The sequence below is a fragment of the Remersonia thermophila genome, chromosome 1 (assembly GCF_042764415.1).
Source record: "Remersonia thermophila strain ATCC 22073 chromosome 1, whole genome shotgun sequence".
Taxonomy (NCBI): domain Eukaryota; kingdom Fungi; phylum Ascomycota; class Sordariomycetes; order Sordariales; family Chaetomiaceae; genus Remersonia; species Remersonia thermophila.
In genome coordinates, this window is record NC_092217.1 from 335,420 (window position 1) to 353,055 (window position 17,636).

A 17,636-nucleotide genomic window follows, 5' to 3' on the forward strand; every position below is an offset into this window, starting at 1 on the left:
CGTCCTCCCCTAGCACCCCATCGAACCCTCCCGGGCCGAGCCTGTCGCTTTGCATCGCCAAGGGCATAGAAAAGCATCATGCCGCAAGCCCGCCCGCCGAAGCGACCCAACGATGCCGGCGACGGCCCGGCCGACGGCGCCCCGGCGCACAAGGTCAAGGTGTCGCGCCTCGAGCGGGGGCCTGAGGACTTTTCCAGCGTCGTCAAGACCAAGCTGCAATCGTACACGCGTACGGGCCAGGCTTGCGACCGCTGCAAGGTGCGCGCATCGACCCGGCATGGCCGCCCCCGAGTTCCCGCTGACGTCCCCCCCTTCTTCTCTCCAGGTCCGCAAGATCCGCTGCGACGCGCTCCCCGAGGGCTGCTCGCACTGCACCACCCAGAACCTTGACTGCTACGTCACGGACCGCGTCACGGGCCGCACGGAGCGTCGGGGCTACCTGCAGCAGCTCGAGCGAGAAAAGGGCGCCATGCTCGTCCACATCCGGGAGCTCGAGAAGCTGCTCGAGTCCCACGGCGTCGAGGTGCGCCCTTGGCAGTGGCCCGGATACACCACCACCTACCCTTCCGGCACCGGCTTCGACCACTTGGGCAACCCGGTGGCCGACCCCTCGGCCAAGGACCAGTGGCACCAGGTCGGCCTGCTCTGGGTCAAGAACGCCGGCCCCAAGGCGGCCCAGGGCGGCGCCGCCGGCGCCTATCGGAGCGCCTCGCTGGCCACCCGACCCAAGGAGAGCTTCCTGGGCGTGGCCGCCGACAACGCGCCGCTCAGCTCCATCAAGGGCACGACCTTGTCCATCTTGGGCACCACCATCGACATCACATCGTTCGAGGGCCTCGACATGGACGAGCCGCCGCCCGGCGCCCCGGTGGGCTCGCCCCTCTACAACAAATCCTTCATGGCCTTCCTCCAGTCCGTGTGCAACTTCAACCCGCCCCTGGAAAACGTCGAGCTGCCCGCCAGGAAGGACGCCATCACGTACGCCGAGTGGTACTTTCTCATGGTCTCCCCTTTTCTTCCCATCCTCCACAAGCCATCTTTCCTGCAGCTGGTGAGCTTTTGACGCCTCTCCCTTGTTCTCTCCGCACGCTCGCGAGGCTGACCGTACCAGTTGACGCGCATCTACGACGACCCCGGCTTCGAGCCGTCGGTGCCAGAGCTCGTCATCGTCCATATGGTCTTCGCCACCATCTACTTCCAGTACGGCGTTCGGAATCGCGAGCAGCCCGACAAGTTCTCCCAGCTCAACGAGCTGTCCAACAAGCACTACCACTGGTGCCTGAGCAAGTTCTGCGACCTGGCCAGCTCGCAGAGCGTCACGGCCGTTCAGGCCATGGCCATGATCGTCTCGCACACGCGCAGCTTCCCCAAGCCCGGGTGTTCGGTGGCCTTTGCGAGCGTCGCCTTTACCAAGGCCGTCGAGCTGAACCTGCACAGGGCCGCCAAGATGCCCGACGGCGGCACGACGCTCGAAAACGAGGTGCGCAAGCGCGTCTGGTGGGCCATCCTCGGCATCTTGTCCACCCTCAACGGCCGTCTCGGCCGGCCCATGCCCATCGCCCTCGAGGAGTTCGACGTCGAGTTCCCCATCGCCATCAACGACGAGTACATCGGCGAGGAAGGGATACTGGACCCCTCCAAGATTGGCTCCTGCAACTACCACGTCGGCCTCGCGGGGTTCAAGGCGACCCCGCTGTTCATGGAAATGTACTCCAAGATCTACAGCGTGCGTCGCGACCCGTCCCAGTACGTCGAGGTGGTCACCCAGCTCGAGGAGGCGCACCGCAAGCTGGTCGACGAGCTGCCCGAAGAGCTGGACCCGGACAAGTGCCAGCCGATGAACCAGATGTTTGCGCTGTACACGCAGGCCTTCCTGCTCGAGTTCACGCTGTGCCTGCGCCATCCCTCGGTGTGCATGACGACCGACCCCAAGTTCTGCGCCGAGAACACGCGAATTTGCGAGGAAACGGCCCGGAACCTGCTCCGCATCGTCAAGGCGCTGCACGCGAAAAAGTCGCTCGACACGACGTGGTACCAGCTGGCCGTGTACGTGGGCGCCGTCTTCACAACGCTGGTGGCCCACTGGCAGCGTCGGTTCACCATGGCGCCGGCCGAGTTCACGGCCCTGTGTGAGGACATGACCAGCTGGCTGAGAATCATCGGCGAAATTGGAGGTCTCATGGGTACGTCTCGTTTCCGAACACGCGTTGGCTGTAGCCGGTCGGCTGACATGTCTTCCCCAGGCACTGGTCACCCCATAGCCACCGAGGTTGGCAGCATCGTTCAACGCACGCTGAAGTGGATCGAGCAGGACATGCGTCGCAAGCCTCCGTCCCCTATCGGTCAACAGCAGCCTTCCTCCCCTTACTCAGCTGCGGCAGGGAACGCACGACAAACCACCGACAGCCCGCTCATGCCCAGCAGCGCGACCATGGCCGTTTCAGAATCACGCAGCACCGGCGCAACCAACGGTACCCCGGCGGCGTATCACGACCCTGCATCAGGGGCTGGTGCACGGCCAACGTCGTATCCACCGCTTGCCTATGGTGATCAGCACCCATCCCCTCAGCAGCAGCAGCAGCAACAACAACAACAACAACAACAACAACAGCAGCAGCAGCAGCAGCCGCAACAACAACAACAGGAACGACCACCGCAACAACAGACTGGTGGCCTCGGGTTGCCGCCCAACGGCAACGGCGGAAACGATTCAGCCGAGTACCTCTACGCGGCTGCCACGGCTGCCACAGCCACCGCTGCCATCTCCAACCCTCCTCCACCTCTGGAGCAAAGCGCTGCTGTCGCAGCCCACAACCCGCTCATCGCCTTCGCCTCACAGGCTACGCAGCACGTCGCTGGCCAACAAGCCACGGCTGCTGCCGCCGCCTCTGATCCTTGGCAAACTGCACATCACCATCACCATGCCCATCAAGCGCAGTTCCTCGCGTCCCACGGCTCGACGACGAACCCCGTCGCGGCATGGCAAGACTGGACAAACGCCATCCAGGACACGCACGCGCAGGATCGGTCAGGAGCCAACACGCTGTTGGCGCTCAACACGGCGAGACAGCTGGAGGATGCGGGGGCCGTTGGGAACGGCTCGAGCCCCGGAGCCGCGGGCGCGGGCCCCGGAGCAGGCGGGGAGCACCTGGCTTCTGCCCCGCAGCCTCAACAACAACAGCAACAACAGCAGCAGCAGCAGCATGAGGATCTTAATGGGTTGGGGAACACGGCTGTTGCCGCCGCGGCGGTGCAGGCGGCGGTTGGGCCTACGGGACAGTGGCCTCTGTTGTTATTTGACGGGAGTGCGGGGACGAGCGGCGCGTAGGTTCTTCGTTTGTAACGGGCCGGATGTGACATCCGGCCCGGTTGGCTGCGTCTGGTTCCTTTGGCAAAGTCTCTGGAGGCTTGTTTGCCGTTGTTGTTGTGGGTTGCTTGCGGGGATTTTTGGGCTGGGGGATTCGGTTGTTTTGTTTCACATTGGGCCTCGGCTGAGGAGGCCCTACGTGCATGTCTGCTCGGCCTGACGGGAAGTCTGGTCAGGCCTGCGAGCGACAAGATGTGGAAAACGAGAGGCGTTTCATGTATGATGACGAGGCGTGGAGTTTGGAGTCGGGATCGGGAGGCACCGATATAGCACGGAGGGAAGACATGCCTACCCACACGGGAAGCGTTTGGTAATTGTCTCTTCTTTTCTTTCTCTTGTACTCGTATAGTAAATAGCAATGGTGTCTGCCAACATATGCGTCATCGGCGATACCCTGTGCCGGTGTCAAGCATCGGTCCGACAAAGTTCCTCTATGCATCCCACTTTTGTCCTTCTGGCCACCACTTGGAACGCTGTGCGTGTAGTGAACGGATCACGTTCGATGGAAGGGAATCTAAGTACATAGTTAGCAACACCGTACTTGCTACATACTAGTAGTGCGTAAGTCAGGGGCAGTCATGAGGAGGTGACACCCTAACCCTCGAACCTCAGCTGTGCCAAGGCCCTGCAGCGCCTAAATCCCAACGACGCGTTTCCCCTTTCGTCGTTCCCCTTTTGAACTTGGATCCTTTCCCTGCCATCATCGCCAACTTTGTCCGTCTTTTTGTGTCTTCTTTTTGTTTGCACCCCTTCATGTTTACTTCATTCTTGTAATAGGTTTCCATTTCTTTTTTTTTCTTCTTCTTCTTTTCTTACCGGTCTTCTCAGGCAGGGGCATACCCATCGCCCATGCCCCCTTCTTCATGACGTGCCCGTCGCCGACAGCGCTGCTCGGCCGCGGGCTTCGCTGCTTGCTCCCCGTCGCCTTCGCCCTGACGCTCTACGTTTACCTGTATCCGCTCTTTCGATCTTGCGCATTTCCTCTGCCGTCATCGGCCGACCCGTCGGTGGCCGATACCCACCGCGCCGCGTTCCTCGAGACGGCCAGGCTCCACCTCCGCTCCGCCGCCGATGCGTCCGCCGTCCCCAACCTGACCTCGACGCTGTTCCCCGCCCCGGGCCGGCCCCTCGCCCCGTTCCGCCTCCTCGCCCTCGGCGACCCCCAGCTCGAGGGCTCCTCCTCCATCCCCATCGAGCGCCTCGGCGTGTTCCCCCACGCGAAGAGCATCTACCGCCATGCCACCTTCCAGACCGCCCACCGGACGCTGCGCGAGCGGGTGCGCGCCATGCTGCACGACCTCGTGGACGTGCTGCTCCTCGACATGTTCGACCTGGCCGAGTCGTGGCGCAAGCGGATCGACCTGTTGGGGAACGACTACTACCTGGCGCACGTGTACCGCACCATGAGGTGGTGGGCGAGGCCGACGCACGTGACGGTGCTGGGGGACCTGCTGGGGAGCCAGTGGATCAACAAGGCCGAGTTTGAGAGGCGGTCGGGGAGGTTCTGGGGCAGGGTGTTCAAGGGCGCCGAAAGGCTGCCGGACGGGCTGATGGCCGCGCCGGCGGACGAGTACGACCTGGCCGGGTTTCTTGGCGACGACGGCGTGATCCGGGAAAGGCTCCAAGGCGCCGATGACGACTACGTCGCGGCGACGTCGGCGGCCGCCTGGGAGCGCCGCCTGATCAACGTGGCGGGGAACCACGATATCGGGTACGCCGGCGACCTGACCCTCGAGCGGGCCGCGCGGTTCGAGCGCGCGTTCGGCAAGCTCAACTACGAGCTGCGGTTCGAGCTGCCCGTGAACGCGTCCCTCGCCGACCAGGGCTCGGACGACCGCATCCCGCCCGAGGTCCGCGTCATCGTGCTCAACGACATGAACCTCGACACCCCCGCCATCACCCAGTCCCTCCAGGACGAGACGTACTCGTTCGTCAACTCGGTCATCCGCACCTCGTCCTCGGTCGACCTGCGGGGCCACTTCACCGTCGTGCTCACGCACATACCGCTGTACAAGCCCGTGGGCGTCTGCGTCGACGACCCCTTCTTCTCGTTCCACGAGCACGACGGGTCCCTGCGCGAGCAGAACCAGCTCAGCGAGGCCGCGTCGCGCGGGTTTTTGGAGGGCATCCTGGGCATGTCGGGCAACCAGAAAGCGCCGGGCAGGGGCCGCGGCAGGCGGGGCATCATCCTGAACGGCCACGACCATGAGGGGTGCGACACGTGGCATTACATCAACCAGACCGCCACCGCTGCCGCCGATGCCGCCGCCTCTTCTTCCTCGTCAGAAGAGGAGGGAGAAGCACCGAAGACGAAGACGAAGAAGGGACCCCAGTGGGAAGTCCGCCGCTACCGCCAGGCCAAATCCGCCAACCTCCCCGGGCAGGACGGCGTCCCCGGCGTTCGGGAGGTGACGGTGCGCAGCATGATGGGCATGTACGGCGGCAACGCCGGGCTGCTGAGCCTGTGGTTCGACGAGGACGCGTGGGAGTGGCGCTACGAGTACGCGTCGTGCAGCCTGGGCACGCAGCATTGGTGGTGGGCGGCACACATCCTGGATCTGATCGTGGTCGTGGGAGGCGTGGCGTTGGCGGTGATGAAGGCGTCTGGGCTAGGAAGGATGGAGAGGAAGAAGAATGAGAAGATGGCTGCAGTAAAGAAGGAGGAGGTCGTGGGTTGTGCGGGAAAGGTGAGGTGAGAGAGCAGAAGGGTGTTGACGCGCCCTGGGTGGGGGTCTCGTTCGTTGGGAGGAAGGAGTATATAGTAGCATGGGCGGCCGCTGCGGCGGTGGTGGTGGTGAATGTACATATCTAGGTCCGTACTGGACTCCTAGGATCATAGACGTTGCATAATAGTCGTCATGCAGTACATAGCTCATGCATTACCATATTGAATCCCACCGAGCCCCGTATCGAAATCCTGGCGCGCTCCTTGGCTCGTGCTTTCTCTCTCTTGGATAAGCTCCGGCGTCAAGGGGGGTTTGTTTACTTTCTTCCCGCTTAGGGAACTGTTTTTTTTTTTTCTGGTGATCACTCGGCCGGGCAAGCAAGCAGTCAGCAAGCAGGTCTGCGCAGTACGATTCCCAACTCGGTTGCTCTTCCGGCAGTTATTCTCCCTCGCGTCTCTACTAGTACAGTAAGATGCATGCCGCCAAGGATGGGGAACAAAAGAAACCTTGAGCCTTGTACACAGTAAAGAAGCCAGCAATTACTACGCAGTGCATGTAATTACCCCCATCTGCGCTCCGCTTCCGATGGTCCAGCTTGGGCTTGGGGTTTCCGCAGGCCAGCTCCCCTCCCTCCTCCTCCTCCCACCGTGGAGCTCGTCACCGGCGTGTCCGACGCTGCACGCGGTCCGTCGGTACCGTCCAGGTGGGTTGGGTTGTTCGTCAGGCGTTCGGTACGCATTCGGTGTGCCGAGAACATACTATACACAGTAGACGATCGTCGACGTCGGGATGACGACTTTTTCCTCGGGCCCAGGGATGCGGCTCGGTGACATCCGAGGACCCAAAGGTGGACAGCGACACGCACATGGAGCATCCTTGCCCACGGGGTCGACAATGGCGGATCTGCTGTTTTGTGTGTCGCGGCCGAAATGCCCAAGCCCTCTCGTTCAGGCTTCTCCCCGATCTCCATCCAACGTGTTGCCTGTGCTCATCGTCCATGGACCGTTCAACGCGGTGTCCATAGTAGTACTGCTCGGCCTTGACCCCCTCCCTATGGCCCTGCGCAACCCCGCCTGCCATGTCATCCCATGGCACTGGACATCTCACGCCATCTGAGCAGACATGGCCGCCACTCCACCGCACGCCACCGAGGAGCCACACCAGGGGCGCAGGGTATTGTGGTGTTGTACATTTCGTCAGTTGGAACAAAAGAAATATGGTACATGGCCGAGGAGAGAGATAAGAGAGACAGAGAGAATGCCGCTCGCTCCCAGGCTATTACACACACCCCCACGCCGTCCGTTTTACCAAGCCCTTACCATCCATGATTTCGTACATAACCCCCTTCTGTCGGCTACACGGTGCTGAGGACCTTTTCACCCTCCTCAGCGGAACCGCCTGGTTTCATCTTTTCGATTCCCACCTCTCGCAATCCAACGTCCCCCATTTATCTGCTCTGGCTGTCACCGCTCGACTCCTCCTGGGGGGTGAACCACCCAAAGAAGGACGTCTTCATGCTCTTCATGGCCTCCTTCTGGGCCTTCTCCATGGCCTCTTGCTCCTCCTTGAGCCACTTCTCGCCGTTCTTGCGAATCTCCTCCTCGAGCATCAGGTAGTTGCGGATGCCGCGCTCGCGGGCGATATCCTGGAGCATCTTGCCCTTGGCGAAGGCCTCCTGGGGGTTTTCCTCGCCGTCGGGGGACACCATGAGGCTCATGTTGCTTGGCTTGAGGCCGAGGTGGCTGGCGAGCCAGTTGATGCCGCCGCCCTTGGCGGCCTTTTGCTGAAGGCGGCGCTGGTGCTCGGCGCGGGCGAGGGCCTCGCGACGGGCGAACTCGGTGGGGATGTGGGTGCCCTCAAAGGACTTGATCACCTTGCGCACGTCGGCGTACTGCATGGTGTGGATAAACTCAAGGAAGGGCACGAGCGAGACGAGCTCCGCGTCCTTGGCATCGCCGGTCCACTTGGGGAGGATGATGGCGTTCTCGGGCTGGGCGCGGACGTGAGCGGGGTTGGTGTCGATGATGATGACCTTGGACAGGTCGCGATTCAGATACGAGAGGTCCTAAGGGAGGGTCCGTCAGCCAAGCCATGGGAGAAACACGGACGAGCCGGGGTGGAGCCTGGCTTCTTTGTTTACCTTGACGATCTCGCCGTCCTGAAATTTGGTGGCCTCGCGGAACAGCGGCCACATGATGAAGCGGTAGGGGTCGAGCTTGCGAACCAGCGGCTCGCCCGTGGCGAAGGGAACGGTGGTGAAAAGGACGATCTCGTAGTACTGGCTCAGGTAGTGGAGGAAATAGTCAACGCCAGGCCGCTTCGCGATGCGCCAGCCGTGCTCGCGCGACCACTCGCTGTGGACGAGCATGTCCTCGAGGCTGATGCACAGGGTGTAGGGCCGCTCGAAGGACGGGTCCGGGTCGGGCAGGAGCTTCTCGAAGGCGGGCTCCTGGTAGTAGGTGACGGTGTCGGTCATGCGGGCCCTGGCGCGCTTCCACCAGAGGGCCGGGGTCCAGCCGTTGGGGATGTCGGGCTTCTTTTCAAGCTCCTCCTCGCTCCAGTCCCGGCCGAGGTAGGCGACCCCGAGGATGGCGCCCACGCCCGTCAGGGCGAGAGCCCACCGGGCCATGGTCTGGCGGCGGCGCTCGGTGGAGGACACGTAGGCGGAGGCCGGCAGCTCGCCCTTGCCTCTCCCGCGACCGCCACGACCGGCCTTGGCGGCGGCCTCCTCTTCCAGGTCCTCGACGGCGGCCTTATCTGTCGCGCCGGCCGTCTCGTACTCGAGAGTGGAGGGGATGCCCTGGGTGAGGTCGGGGAGCTTGGAGATGTCGGGAATGGCGTCCTTGTCGGCTTCTTGCGGGTCGGCCGGCTGTTGCTGCTCAGGCGCGGGCTGTTTCGAGGGCTCGGAGGGAGGGTTGGGTGTTGCTGATGCGGAGGCGGAGCTGGGAGGATGTGATGGGGGTTTCTGGGACGGGGATGCGGGGCTGCCGAATCGTGAACTCGCAGGCGGCTTGGAGCCGTTGGCCAGGCCCCGGGCCAGCATGCTAGGTGAGGCTCGGGAGCGAAGGACGGAGAGCGGGGTGGCGGCCTTGAGCGCAGCCGCAGCCCGCATCGTGGCGGCCGGGCGCGCGGCGGCCCGTGACAACATCATGGTCTGATATTCCTACGTCCGCTGTACATAAAAACCCGCGATCCCGACAGAAAAGAGCCAGGAAGAAAAGAGAGGCGGCACCGCTTTTTTGCAGGTTTGTGTCGCCTGTGGATGTGCTCGGCTTGGATGGATACGTCCAGGCCCGATGAGGATCGAGCCGGTGGTGGTGGTGAAGCGGGCGAGGGGTGGATGGACGAAGCTCTTGCGCAAAAAAATCCACACCAACGTTGGATAACTGCTCAACCTTTGGGCTCAACCTTGACGCTTATCGATAACGGATAACGAACCAACGTTCGCTGTGGGGAGATGGAGATGGCGATGATGGAATTTTCCGGGGAGGGAGGGAGCACAGACCACCTGCCGGTTTTGTGGCTTGGGTGGTGGCAGCAGCTGCGTCTTCCTTTTTGTCCCCAGACGCTAAACCCCATTTGGTCGTTGCCGGCGGGGCAGTTGCCGGCGGGGCAATTGTCGTCGTCACAAGCACGAGGCGTTGGCCAGTCTGAACCGTTGGCAGAAACAGACCATTTTGGGCGCTGTCACGCGACTTTACAGTGCCTCCGCTGACCCACGGACCAACCAATGGCCGCCAATGGCCGCCAATGGCCGCCAATGGCCTGGAGCTGCCCCGCGGAGACATGTTCCATGGCCATCCATTTCCATGTTGCCCATGTCGCATGCAGCGTCAAGTGGCATCATCGGCCGTGGCTCCAACGCGAGTTTCCTACTCCGGGCCGTGTAGCCACTTACTTACCCAGGCACAGAGGCTCAAAGTCTCCCATTCTCCCATTCTCCCATAGTTCCCGTCTTCCCCTCCGGCCTTTGCGCGTTGTGCGTGCATCGGATATTTCAATCCCAGCCGGCCCGCCTCAGCTTGTCCTGCATCCCTCCATCCCTCCGTCATCCCAGTTGCTCCGCTCTCCTCTTCTCCGACGCCAATTCTCGCCTCTTCCCTTCCTCCACGTCAACTTCATCCTCCGCCTCCCATCCGCCTTCTGCCGGGACTCTTCCATGTCCCGCCTCTCCCACCGCGCCAAACTACCCATTCTCTCCAGACTGCCTGCCATGGCCACCGCGGATGCATTTTGAGGGTGGTCCTGCTAGTGTCGTTTGAAGCAGCGCTCGCTATGGGACCACCCTCTGAGTTCTGCCTCCTTGTCATCTGAGAGCGCAACCCTCCTGATCCAAACGCTTGACGCCTGTCGCTCATCCCCTGGTTATCTTGGTTGTCTTGTCCGTCACCGTACTGCCACGCACGGCTGCTCCTTGACGCGCATCGCGCCCTCGTGAAGAGAGTAAGGAGGCCAAGTCATCATCGCCCAGCCTCGGTCGACCTGCTAATGCCGCCAACGTAACGCAGTTGTTCAACGTACGAAACCACGCCCCCACCCTGCTGCTTGGAATACCATCCTCCTCCCTGCCATCGAAATGACCGCCAAACGAGCTGCGAGGCGGCCCAACCGCACGGCTCCGAGAGCATCCCGCAAGACCCCGGCCAAGCCAGCCCGCGCGGATCCCGAGCCCGTTGCGCCACCCACCCCTGTCTCCGACGCCGAGAACAACTACGGATATGACTCCGAGCACGGCGCCCTAGACGTCTCCGACCCGGCTGAGATGCCGTCGGGAGACGACGCCGCGCCGACGAGGCGATCCAACATCACCTTCCTCGACCTGCCCGCCGAGCTGCGCCTCGAGATCTACCGGCTGCACTTTGAAGGCTGCGATGATACCATCGACCTCGACCCGCGGAACCGCCAGACCATCCACAAGAAGCTGGCGCTTCTGCGCACCTGCCGTCTCGTCTACGAGGAGGCCACCCACGTCTTCTACAGCTCCCACGCCTTCCGCATCTTCCCTACCCAGTCCCTGCAGCTCGCCAAGGTCAAGAAGCCGCTTCTCGCACGGCTGGCCCCGCACCAGCGCCGCTGCATCCGTCGCCTGGAGCTGCGCCTCGGCATCGCCTGGAGCGATCCCCCAAAGAGCTGGGTCGTCAGCCCGGCCCTGGGGCTGGAGGACTGCATCAACGTCCGCCACCTGGACGTCTTCGTCGCCATCGACCCCTCGTGCGACGTCTTCAACGGCTACCGCAAGTCCAACGGCTTCTACGAGCGCTTCTGCAAGGGGTTGCTGGGCGACATCCTCGTGCAGATGCCCTGGATGGAACGCGTCACGTTTGACGGCCGCGAGAGCGTGTCCAAAAACGGCCCCATGATGTCGGGCCTGCTCAAGGTCACCCGGAGCCTTGGCGTGCCGATCGGCTGGGGTCCCGAAAGGGGTTGGACGGATGCGGATGACGAGCCGCCTGCCCACGAAGCCACCCACCACGAGACGCCGATGGTTCCGGCCGTGGCCATCGCCGCGTTTTAATCGAGCACGCCATCGTTGGATAGGGCCGCGCATGGGGGGAAGGGACTATTTTCAGCGAAGCCATGTTTAGAAACGGGGTTCCTCGGGGTTCCCTGCAATTATTTGGTCCTGATGAACGTTTTCGAGTTTGTTCTGTTCAATGTATCCACAGCAGAATGCTTCGCCTCTCGACATAGTTGTCTCGTTGAACAATTTTATCTCCTCTCACCAAGCGCTTAATTTGCTGCGTTGATAATAGTTATCCGAATATCTCGGGTGAAAGCCAACATGAACGCCGCTGCCGACTCTCGTCGCCATAATTAGTTACTTGCCAGCCGGGAAAGTCAGCACTATGTACGTGGCATGGATCTGCTGGGACCCCGATACCTTAAGAGGCCGTTTCAAAGTACACGGTGACTTTGGGCCACACGGCAAGCCCCAAGCCGGTGGAGAGCCGGAGGATGCCAATGATGTTGATGATATGGTACTTTCAGGAGGCCCATGCTGCAACTGCAATGTAACGATGTTAGAAGTCCGTCATTGTGTGTCCATATCCACAGGCTGCAAACTCCTGGCCGGTCTTGAAGGCTTTCCCCTATGTGGTTGAGTTTGCGGCGCCTCATTTGGCTGTGAGCCGCAGCCCATCCACCCTTCGGCCAACTGCCGAGCCCAAGGACCGTCGCATTCTCCCTATGGTGGTGGGGTTTCTCAAGCTCGTTGGCGTACACAGTATGTAGAGGGTTGTCTTGATGTGGGCTAGTTAACGTTAGTACGAGATCGGTGCTCAGCCCCGACCCAGGTTCTGGGCCGAGACAGCCCCGAGAGCAAACCATCCCGGAAGATCGGGGACCCAGCGCGTCCCCGCCGGGTGGAGACGCCAACGACGAGGTTGCATCAACCAATATCCTGGGTTCTCGTCGACTGCGTTAGTTAGTTATTAGTTATCGGGAGCCCCTGACGGCCCGCCGCTGCGGACCCCACGTAGGTCAGCCGTCAACCCAGAGAGCAGCAGAGCACGGCGGAGAGACGCCACCGAGTCAGGATGCTCCAGCACGTGGATTCTCGGACAAGGCCGGCAAAATCCCGCCTTGTGGCAAGGAGCCATGTTGAAGAGAGCAAGCGTGCAGGCTGCACGGTTCCAGCGACGGAAAGCTCGTCAGCCATCAGAAGGTTTGTCCAGTAGCGTAGCGCCATACACTAGGTACGTACGGCGTCCTCTTCCCATCCACTTGCCTGGCCACGTAACCTGGCCTAGGTCATGACGTTGGCTAGCCGGGGAAGCTGGGGCAGGATGGGTGTTGATGCAAGCGTCTACTATAGTATACACAGTATGTACCGTCTGCGGGCTCGCATCGCTTTGTTGCTTTCCCACCTCCACCACCACCCGCCGTCTCAGAGCGAAACTTGCCCGATGCTACGCCAAGGGACTAGATTAGCAGCAGGCATCTTCCGTTGTGACGCCGGCGCATTGACGCTCCTTTCGGGGAGAGAAAGACGAGCAGCCGTGGTGGCTTTTCCAACCACAATCGCTCCACTACCCGCAGCAGATCTCTCCCTAGCCTCAAGGACCATCCTTGCGGGGAACGCCTATGAGGGTGAGCACGGTCAGGAGCTCGAAAACAAATCCAAAAAAAAACGAAGCGAACACAAGTGGTCGTAGCAAGTCTAGAGGCCAAGACGGCGCCGCCTGATCGATCCCCTCGCGGCCCGTTGGCCGGCGATGCTCTTTGCAGCTTGGTGGTTCCGATCCTGTGCTACGGTGGCTGCGGCTTGTCGGACATGAACCGAGAGGTCATTGGTGAACCCCTGAGCCGGCAGTACATGGCTAGTTATACCGCACAAGCGGCTACGGGGACCAAGGGGCTGAAAACGAACAGGCCAAGGGCAATCACTAGGTAGCCAGGATTCCAAACATCACGCCTCTGGCCGTCTGTTGATTCTTCAATCTGCAGGATGTGGAGGCGATCAAGAAGATTCTCGGCCGGATTTCGGGCATACAGACAAGCACCAAGGCCTCATGAGCGGGGATATCTGCGGAGAGGGGCTTCGCAACCCTTTCCTCCACTCCGTTCTGTCCTTAGGGCTTGGGTACCCAGGCTCTGGCGCGCCCCCTGTTCCGGCCTGGTGGTCCCCCTTCCCTCCCTCGATCGAGGGTTCGATGCAGCAAAAAACATTGCGAATCCATCAGCTGGTCCAGATCGGGATGGATCAAGGATCGGGGCTCCACGGAGCGCCCTAGACGTGCTCCGCCAGCCATGGTGCCTATTAATCAACGGACTCCCGTCCGAAAGGCCCCGTGAGCCTCCTTCACGGAGCTCGTCTCGCTGCTTCTGTCCACGGCAACAGCATGTTCCACGGCTGCTAGCAGCAGCCACGCAACGCCGCGCTCTCAGCCTCGTCGAGCTTCCCGGAACCCCTCGCAGAATCCATCTTATCCACTGGTCATCTATCTTCCAACGCCGGATCTCGACCATGGCTTCTCCTCCCCGAGGCGACCCGGCAGCGGCTCCGCCCCCCGGGGCCGCCTCACCCCCATCTGCTATCCCCGAGCAGTATGCCAACCCCAAGGAGACGACGCACTATGACATGTCCATGCTGCCGCACGACGACGCCGGCCCCACGCTCAACGCCGTCGCCTGGACCCTGACGTCCCTCGCGGGCATCTTCCTCGCCCTGCGCATTTAGTGCCGCTTTAGCCGCCGGCGCGGGCTGTGGTGGGATGATGCGTTCCTCGTCGGCTCTTGGGTAAGCTTTCCACCACACCCCCTCTTCCATCCGGCCCCCCCCAACGGCGGGACGGGCGGCGAACGAGAGTCTGTATGCAGGCTAACGTGACGGCACCTTCTTCCCTCTCTCTCCTTCGACGCCAGCTCTGCCTCCTCGCCTGCACGGTGCTCCTCACGCGAATGACGATGCTCGGCTACGGCAAGCACATCTGGGACTTTGATGTGGCCAACAACATGGCGCCTCTGCTCGTCATCATCAAGATCGCCGGCACCCTCTCCGTGACGGCCGCGGCGTGGTCCAAGACGAGCTTCGGCATCACGCTCCTGCAGCTGACCCAGGGCTGGGTCAAGCACGTGACCCTGTTCACCATCGTCTCGATGAACATCGCCCTGGGCCTCAGCGCCCTGTTCCCCTGGATCAGCTGCCGCCCGCTCAACATGGCTTGGGACATGTACGTCGAGGGCACGTGCTGGAAGCCCGAGACGATGGTCTATTACAACATGTTCTCGGGTGTCTACTCGGCCTGCGCCGATCTGGCCCTGGCGCTGCTGCCGTGGCAGATTATCATGACGCTCCAGATGAGGTGGAAGGAGAAGCTTGGCGTGGGAATCGCCATGAGCATGGGTATCTTGTGAGTCCCCCCGCCGCGTGGTGACGGCTGTTTTTCTGGATGAAATTAGCGCCTGCGTGACCTGCGCCATCAAGGTCGCTCAGATCCCCAAGATGTTGTCAGACGACTTTGGTAGGTTCCCTCCAACCCCTCCCTGCCCCTTGCATTCATCGTCGGGAACAGAGCAGAGCAGCAGGCTAACCCAAGGTTCTCCAGCCGACGGCGTTGATCTCTGGTACGGGCCCTATCCAAACCACCTTCTCCCTAACCGCTTCCCCGCTAGCTTCTTCCTCCTCCCCCGATCCATGCCGAAGCCGCCCGGCTAACCTTTCTCGTCAGGTTCTGGGGTAACGCCGAAATCAGCGTCACCATCATCGCCGCGAGCATCCCCATGCTTCGCGTCCTCGTCCGCGACGTCCGGAGCGCGACGCGGCGGACCTACGCCGCCGGCTACGACCCCTCCCACAACGCCACCGAGCTGACCGCCGGCAAGCGCAACACGCGAATCATCACCATCACGAGCGGCGGCGGCACGAAGAAGGGCGGGTCGTCGGAGGACAGCGACGCCGAGCTCGGGTACCACAAGTCGGCCATCGGGATGATCGAGGACGACGACCACAGCGACCAGGGGATCCTGCGAGACGACAACGGGCATTGCGACGCGCTCAAGATTGGCAGGATCGTGCAGACGAGCAAGTTTCAGATCAAGTACGATACCAAGGAGGTGCCGTCGGGCAAGTCGGCTTAAGAGATTTGTGTAAAAAAAAAAAAAAAAAAAAAAGACCAGAAAAAAAAAAGAGGGAAGTTTGTTACAGCTACAGCACTCTTACCCCTCGTGTACATTTAGACTTTGGCAATCATGGTATAAAGCGTACCCATTCGTAGGCGTGTTGGTTGACGGTTAGGTTTGGCGCAAGAAATGGGGGGGTATGGTGTCGTGTTATTAATGGACAGATGTAGAGAAAGCTCATCTCTCCATTGTATTGTGGGGACGACCTTTTTGCATTCAAACCCTTGATGACCGGGTTACCATCCGTGGCGAACAAATTATGAAGGGGATGAGTGGTTGGACCGGCTGCCGTTTACGCGGCACCAGGCGACTGAGAGAAAACAAGTCAGACTGTATCACGCGCTTTGAAGTCCCAGGAGTTCCACGCCGGCCAACGAGACAAGCCACAAGACATTGCTAGCGAGTAACTATCAACCCGTGAGGACTGACTTGATGATAACTAAGCGTAAATGCAAGGTCACCAATCCCCAATGTCTCGGGTAGGGTACCCGAAACCTGTCTTCGGGGAGGGCTGACGTATAAGTACATGACTCAAGGTGTAACCCACCAAACGTCCCTGCGCTGAGTACACATCCGTACTCTCCTTGTAATTACGCGCTGAATCCTTTCCATGCATCATCACTGCAACCACCTATCTATCAAATACCCCGTCACAAATGCGTAGACTGTTTTGTGCAGCAAGTCAATGACTTGCTCACCCACCGGCCATGTCCTAGACCGGTAACAGAGATCAGCAAGCGTCCCCATCATGTCCTCTCTTCCAACGCGGCGTGCTACCGTCGTCCGCCGAACACAACGGCAAGAAATGAACAAGAGAAAGCTGAAAAAGGAAAAAAGGGGGGAGAGGAGGGATACAGGTTCTTTGTGTTTACAAGAATAAAGAAAAAGAAAAAAAATAGCAAAATGATAAAAGAAAAGGAAACAAAAAAGCCTACCAGGGCAACGCCCCAACCCCCGTCATGTTCTCCAACGTCTGATCGACCCCGAGCCGCACCCCGGCGAACAAAAAGTCCGCCACGGGCCCTCGAACGCCCCAGGCCTGCGCCGCGACCGCCCGGACGACCGCCGCCGCGGCGCCCTGGCCGAAGTGCATGGCCCACGTCAGCCTCGCCAGCTCGGACGGGCCGGGCTCGGGGGCGGCGACGCTCTTGCCGCCGTTGCTGCTGCTGCTGCTGCTGCTGCTGCTGCTGCCCGCTGCCGCTGTCGTCGTCGCCGTCGTCGTCGCGATCCACGCCAGGAGGCGCGCCAGGGTGCGTCCGGGCACCTGGGACGAGGGGCGCGAGGTGAAGAGCTGCTCCGCCTTTTCGGTGGCCGTCATGCTGTCGGGGCAGGGTGACGAGGCGACGCGGTGGTTAGACGATGTGGATCGCGAGGTGATGGCTAGCAAAGACAGGCGGAGAGACAGAGAGAGACAGAGAGACAGAGAGACAGAGAGACAGAGAGACAGAGAGACAGAGAGACAGAGAGACAGAGAGACAGAGAGACAGAGAGACAGAGAGACAGAGAGACAGAGAGACAGAGAGACAGAGAGACAGAGAGATAGAGAGATAGAAATAGCTAGATAGATATATATATATATAGAGAGAGAGAGAGGGAGAGAGAGAGAGAGAGAGGGAGAGAGAGAGAGAGAGAAAGAGAGAGAGACAGAGAAAAGAGAGAGAAAAGAGAGAGAGAAGAGAGACGATACTCACGCAGCCACACCCACCAGACCGGCTGCGGCGCCGTAGGCGATGACCGTGGGCCAGCCGAGGTGCGGGTTGGGGCGTACGGGGTCCGTGGTGCGTCGGGACATGCTGAAACAAGCAACCCACTAGCTGAGGCTGTTGAAGGAGACCTCGTTCGCGGTGTTGTTGAGAACAAGGACGGGGACAGAATGGCGCGGAACTTCAAGACGCCAATGCACGACAAGGCAAAGTCGACAGACGGGGAGAGAAAACCGACCATCAACCCAAGACGTGCTGCGGGTTTCTGGTCCCTTTTGA

General features: G+C 61.0%; 5 protein-coding genes across 5 annotated transcripts; 4 read left to right on the plus strand and 1 right to left on the minus strand.

Annotated features, from left to right (window-relative positions):
- Window positions 1-78: 78 nt before the first annotated feature.
- On the plus strand, window positions 79-3,328 carry VTJ83DRAFT_94 (uncharacterized protein; the record flags this gene model as incomplete). The annotated part of the gene is made up of 4 exons (XM_071014638.1): window positions 79-258; window positions 326-1,051; window positions 1,112-2,183; window positions 2,244-3,328. 4 exons carry the CDS (start codon window positions 79-81, stop codon window positions 3,326-3,328), a joined length of 3,063 nt encoding a protein of 1,020 aa, XP_070869447.1.
- A 902-nt stretch (window positions 3,329-4,230) lies between these two features.
- Window positions 4,231-6,063, plus strand: VTJ83DRAFT_95 (uncharacterized protein; the record flags this gene model as incomplete). The annotated part of the gene is made up of 1 exon (XM_071014649.1): window positions 4,231-6,063. The coding sequence occupies one exon, from the start codon at window positions 4,231-4,233 to the stop codon at window positions 6,061-6,063; it is 1,833 nt and encodes a 610-aa protein (XP_070869448.1).
- Window positions 6,064-7,480: 1,417 nt separating this feature from the next.
- VTJ83DRAFT_96 (uncharacterized protein) lies at window positions 7,481-9,145 on the minus strand (the record flags this gene model as incomplete). Its single annotated transcript, XM_071014660.1, has 2 exons — window positions 7,481-8,098; window positions 8,174-9,145. 2 exons carry the CDS (start codon window positions 9,143-9,145, stop codon window positions 7,481-7,483), a joined length of 1,590 nt encoding a protein of 529 aa, XP_070869449.1.
- A 1,464-nt stretch (window positions 9,146-10,609) lies between these two features.
- Window positions 10,610-11,548, plus strand: VTJ83DRAFT_97 (uncharacterized protein; the record flags this gene model as incomplete). Its single annotated transcript, XM_071014671.1, has 1 exon — window positions 10,610-11,548. The coding sequence occupies one exon, from the start codon at window positions 10,610-10,612 to the stop codon at window positions 11,546-11,548; it is 939 nt and encodes a 312-aa protein (XP_070869450.1).
- Window positions 11,549-13,999: 2,451 nt separating this feature from the next.
- Window positions 14,000-15,612, plus strand: VTJ83DRAFT_98 (uncharacterized protein; the record flags this gene model as incomplete). The annotated part of the gene is made up of 6 exons (XM_071014682.1): window positions 14,000-14,158; window positions 14,213-14,272; window positions 14,398-14,885; window positions 14,935-14,996; window positions 15,081-15,099; window positions 15,204-15,612. 6 exons carry the CDS (start codon window positions 14,000-14,002, stop codon window positions 15,610-15,612), a joined length of 1,197 nt encoding a protein of 398 aa, XP_070869451.1.
- Between the last annotated feature and the right edge of the window lie 2,024 nt (window positions 15,613-17,636).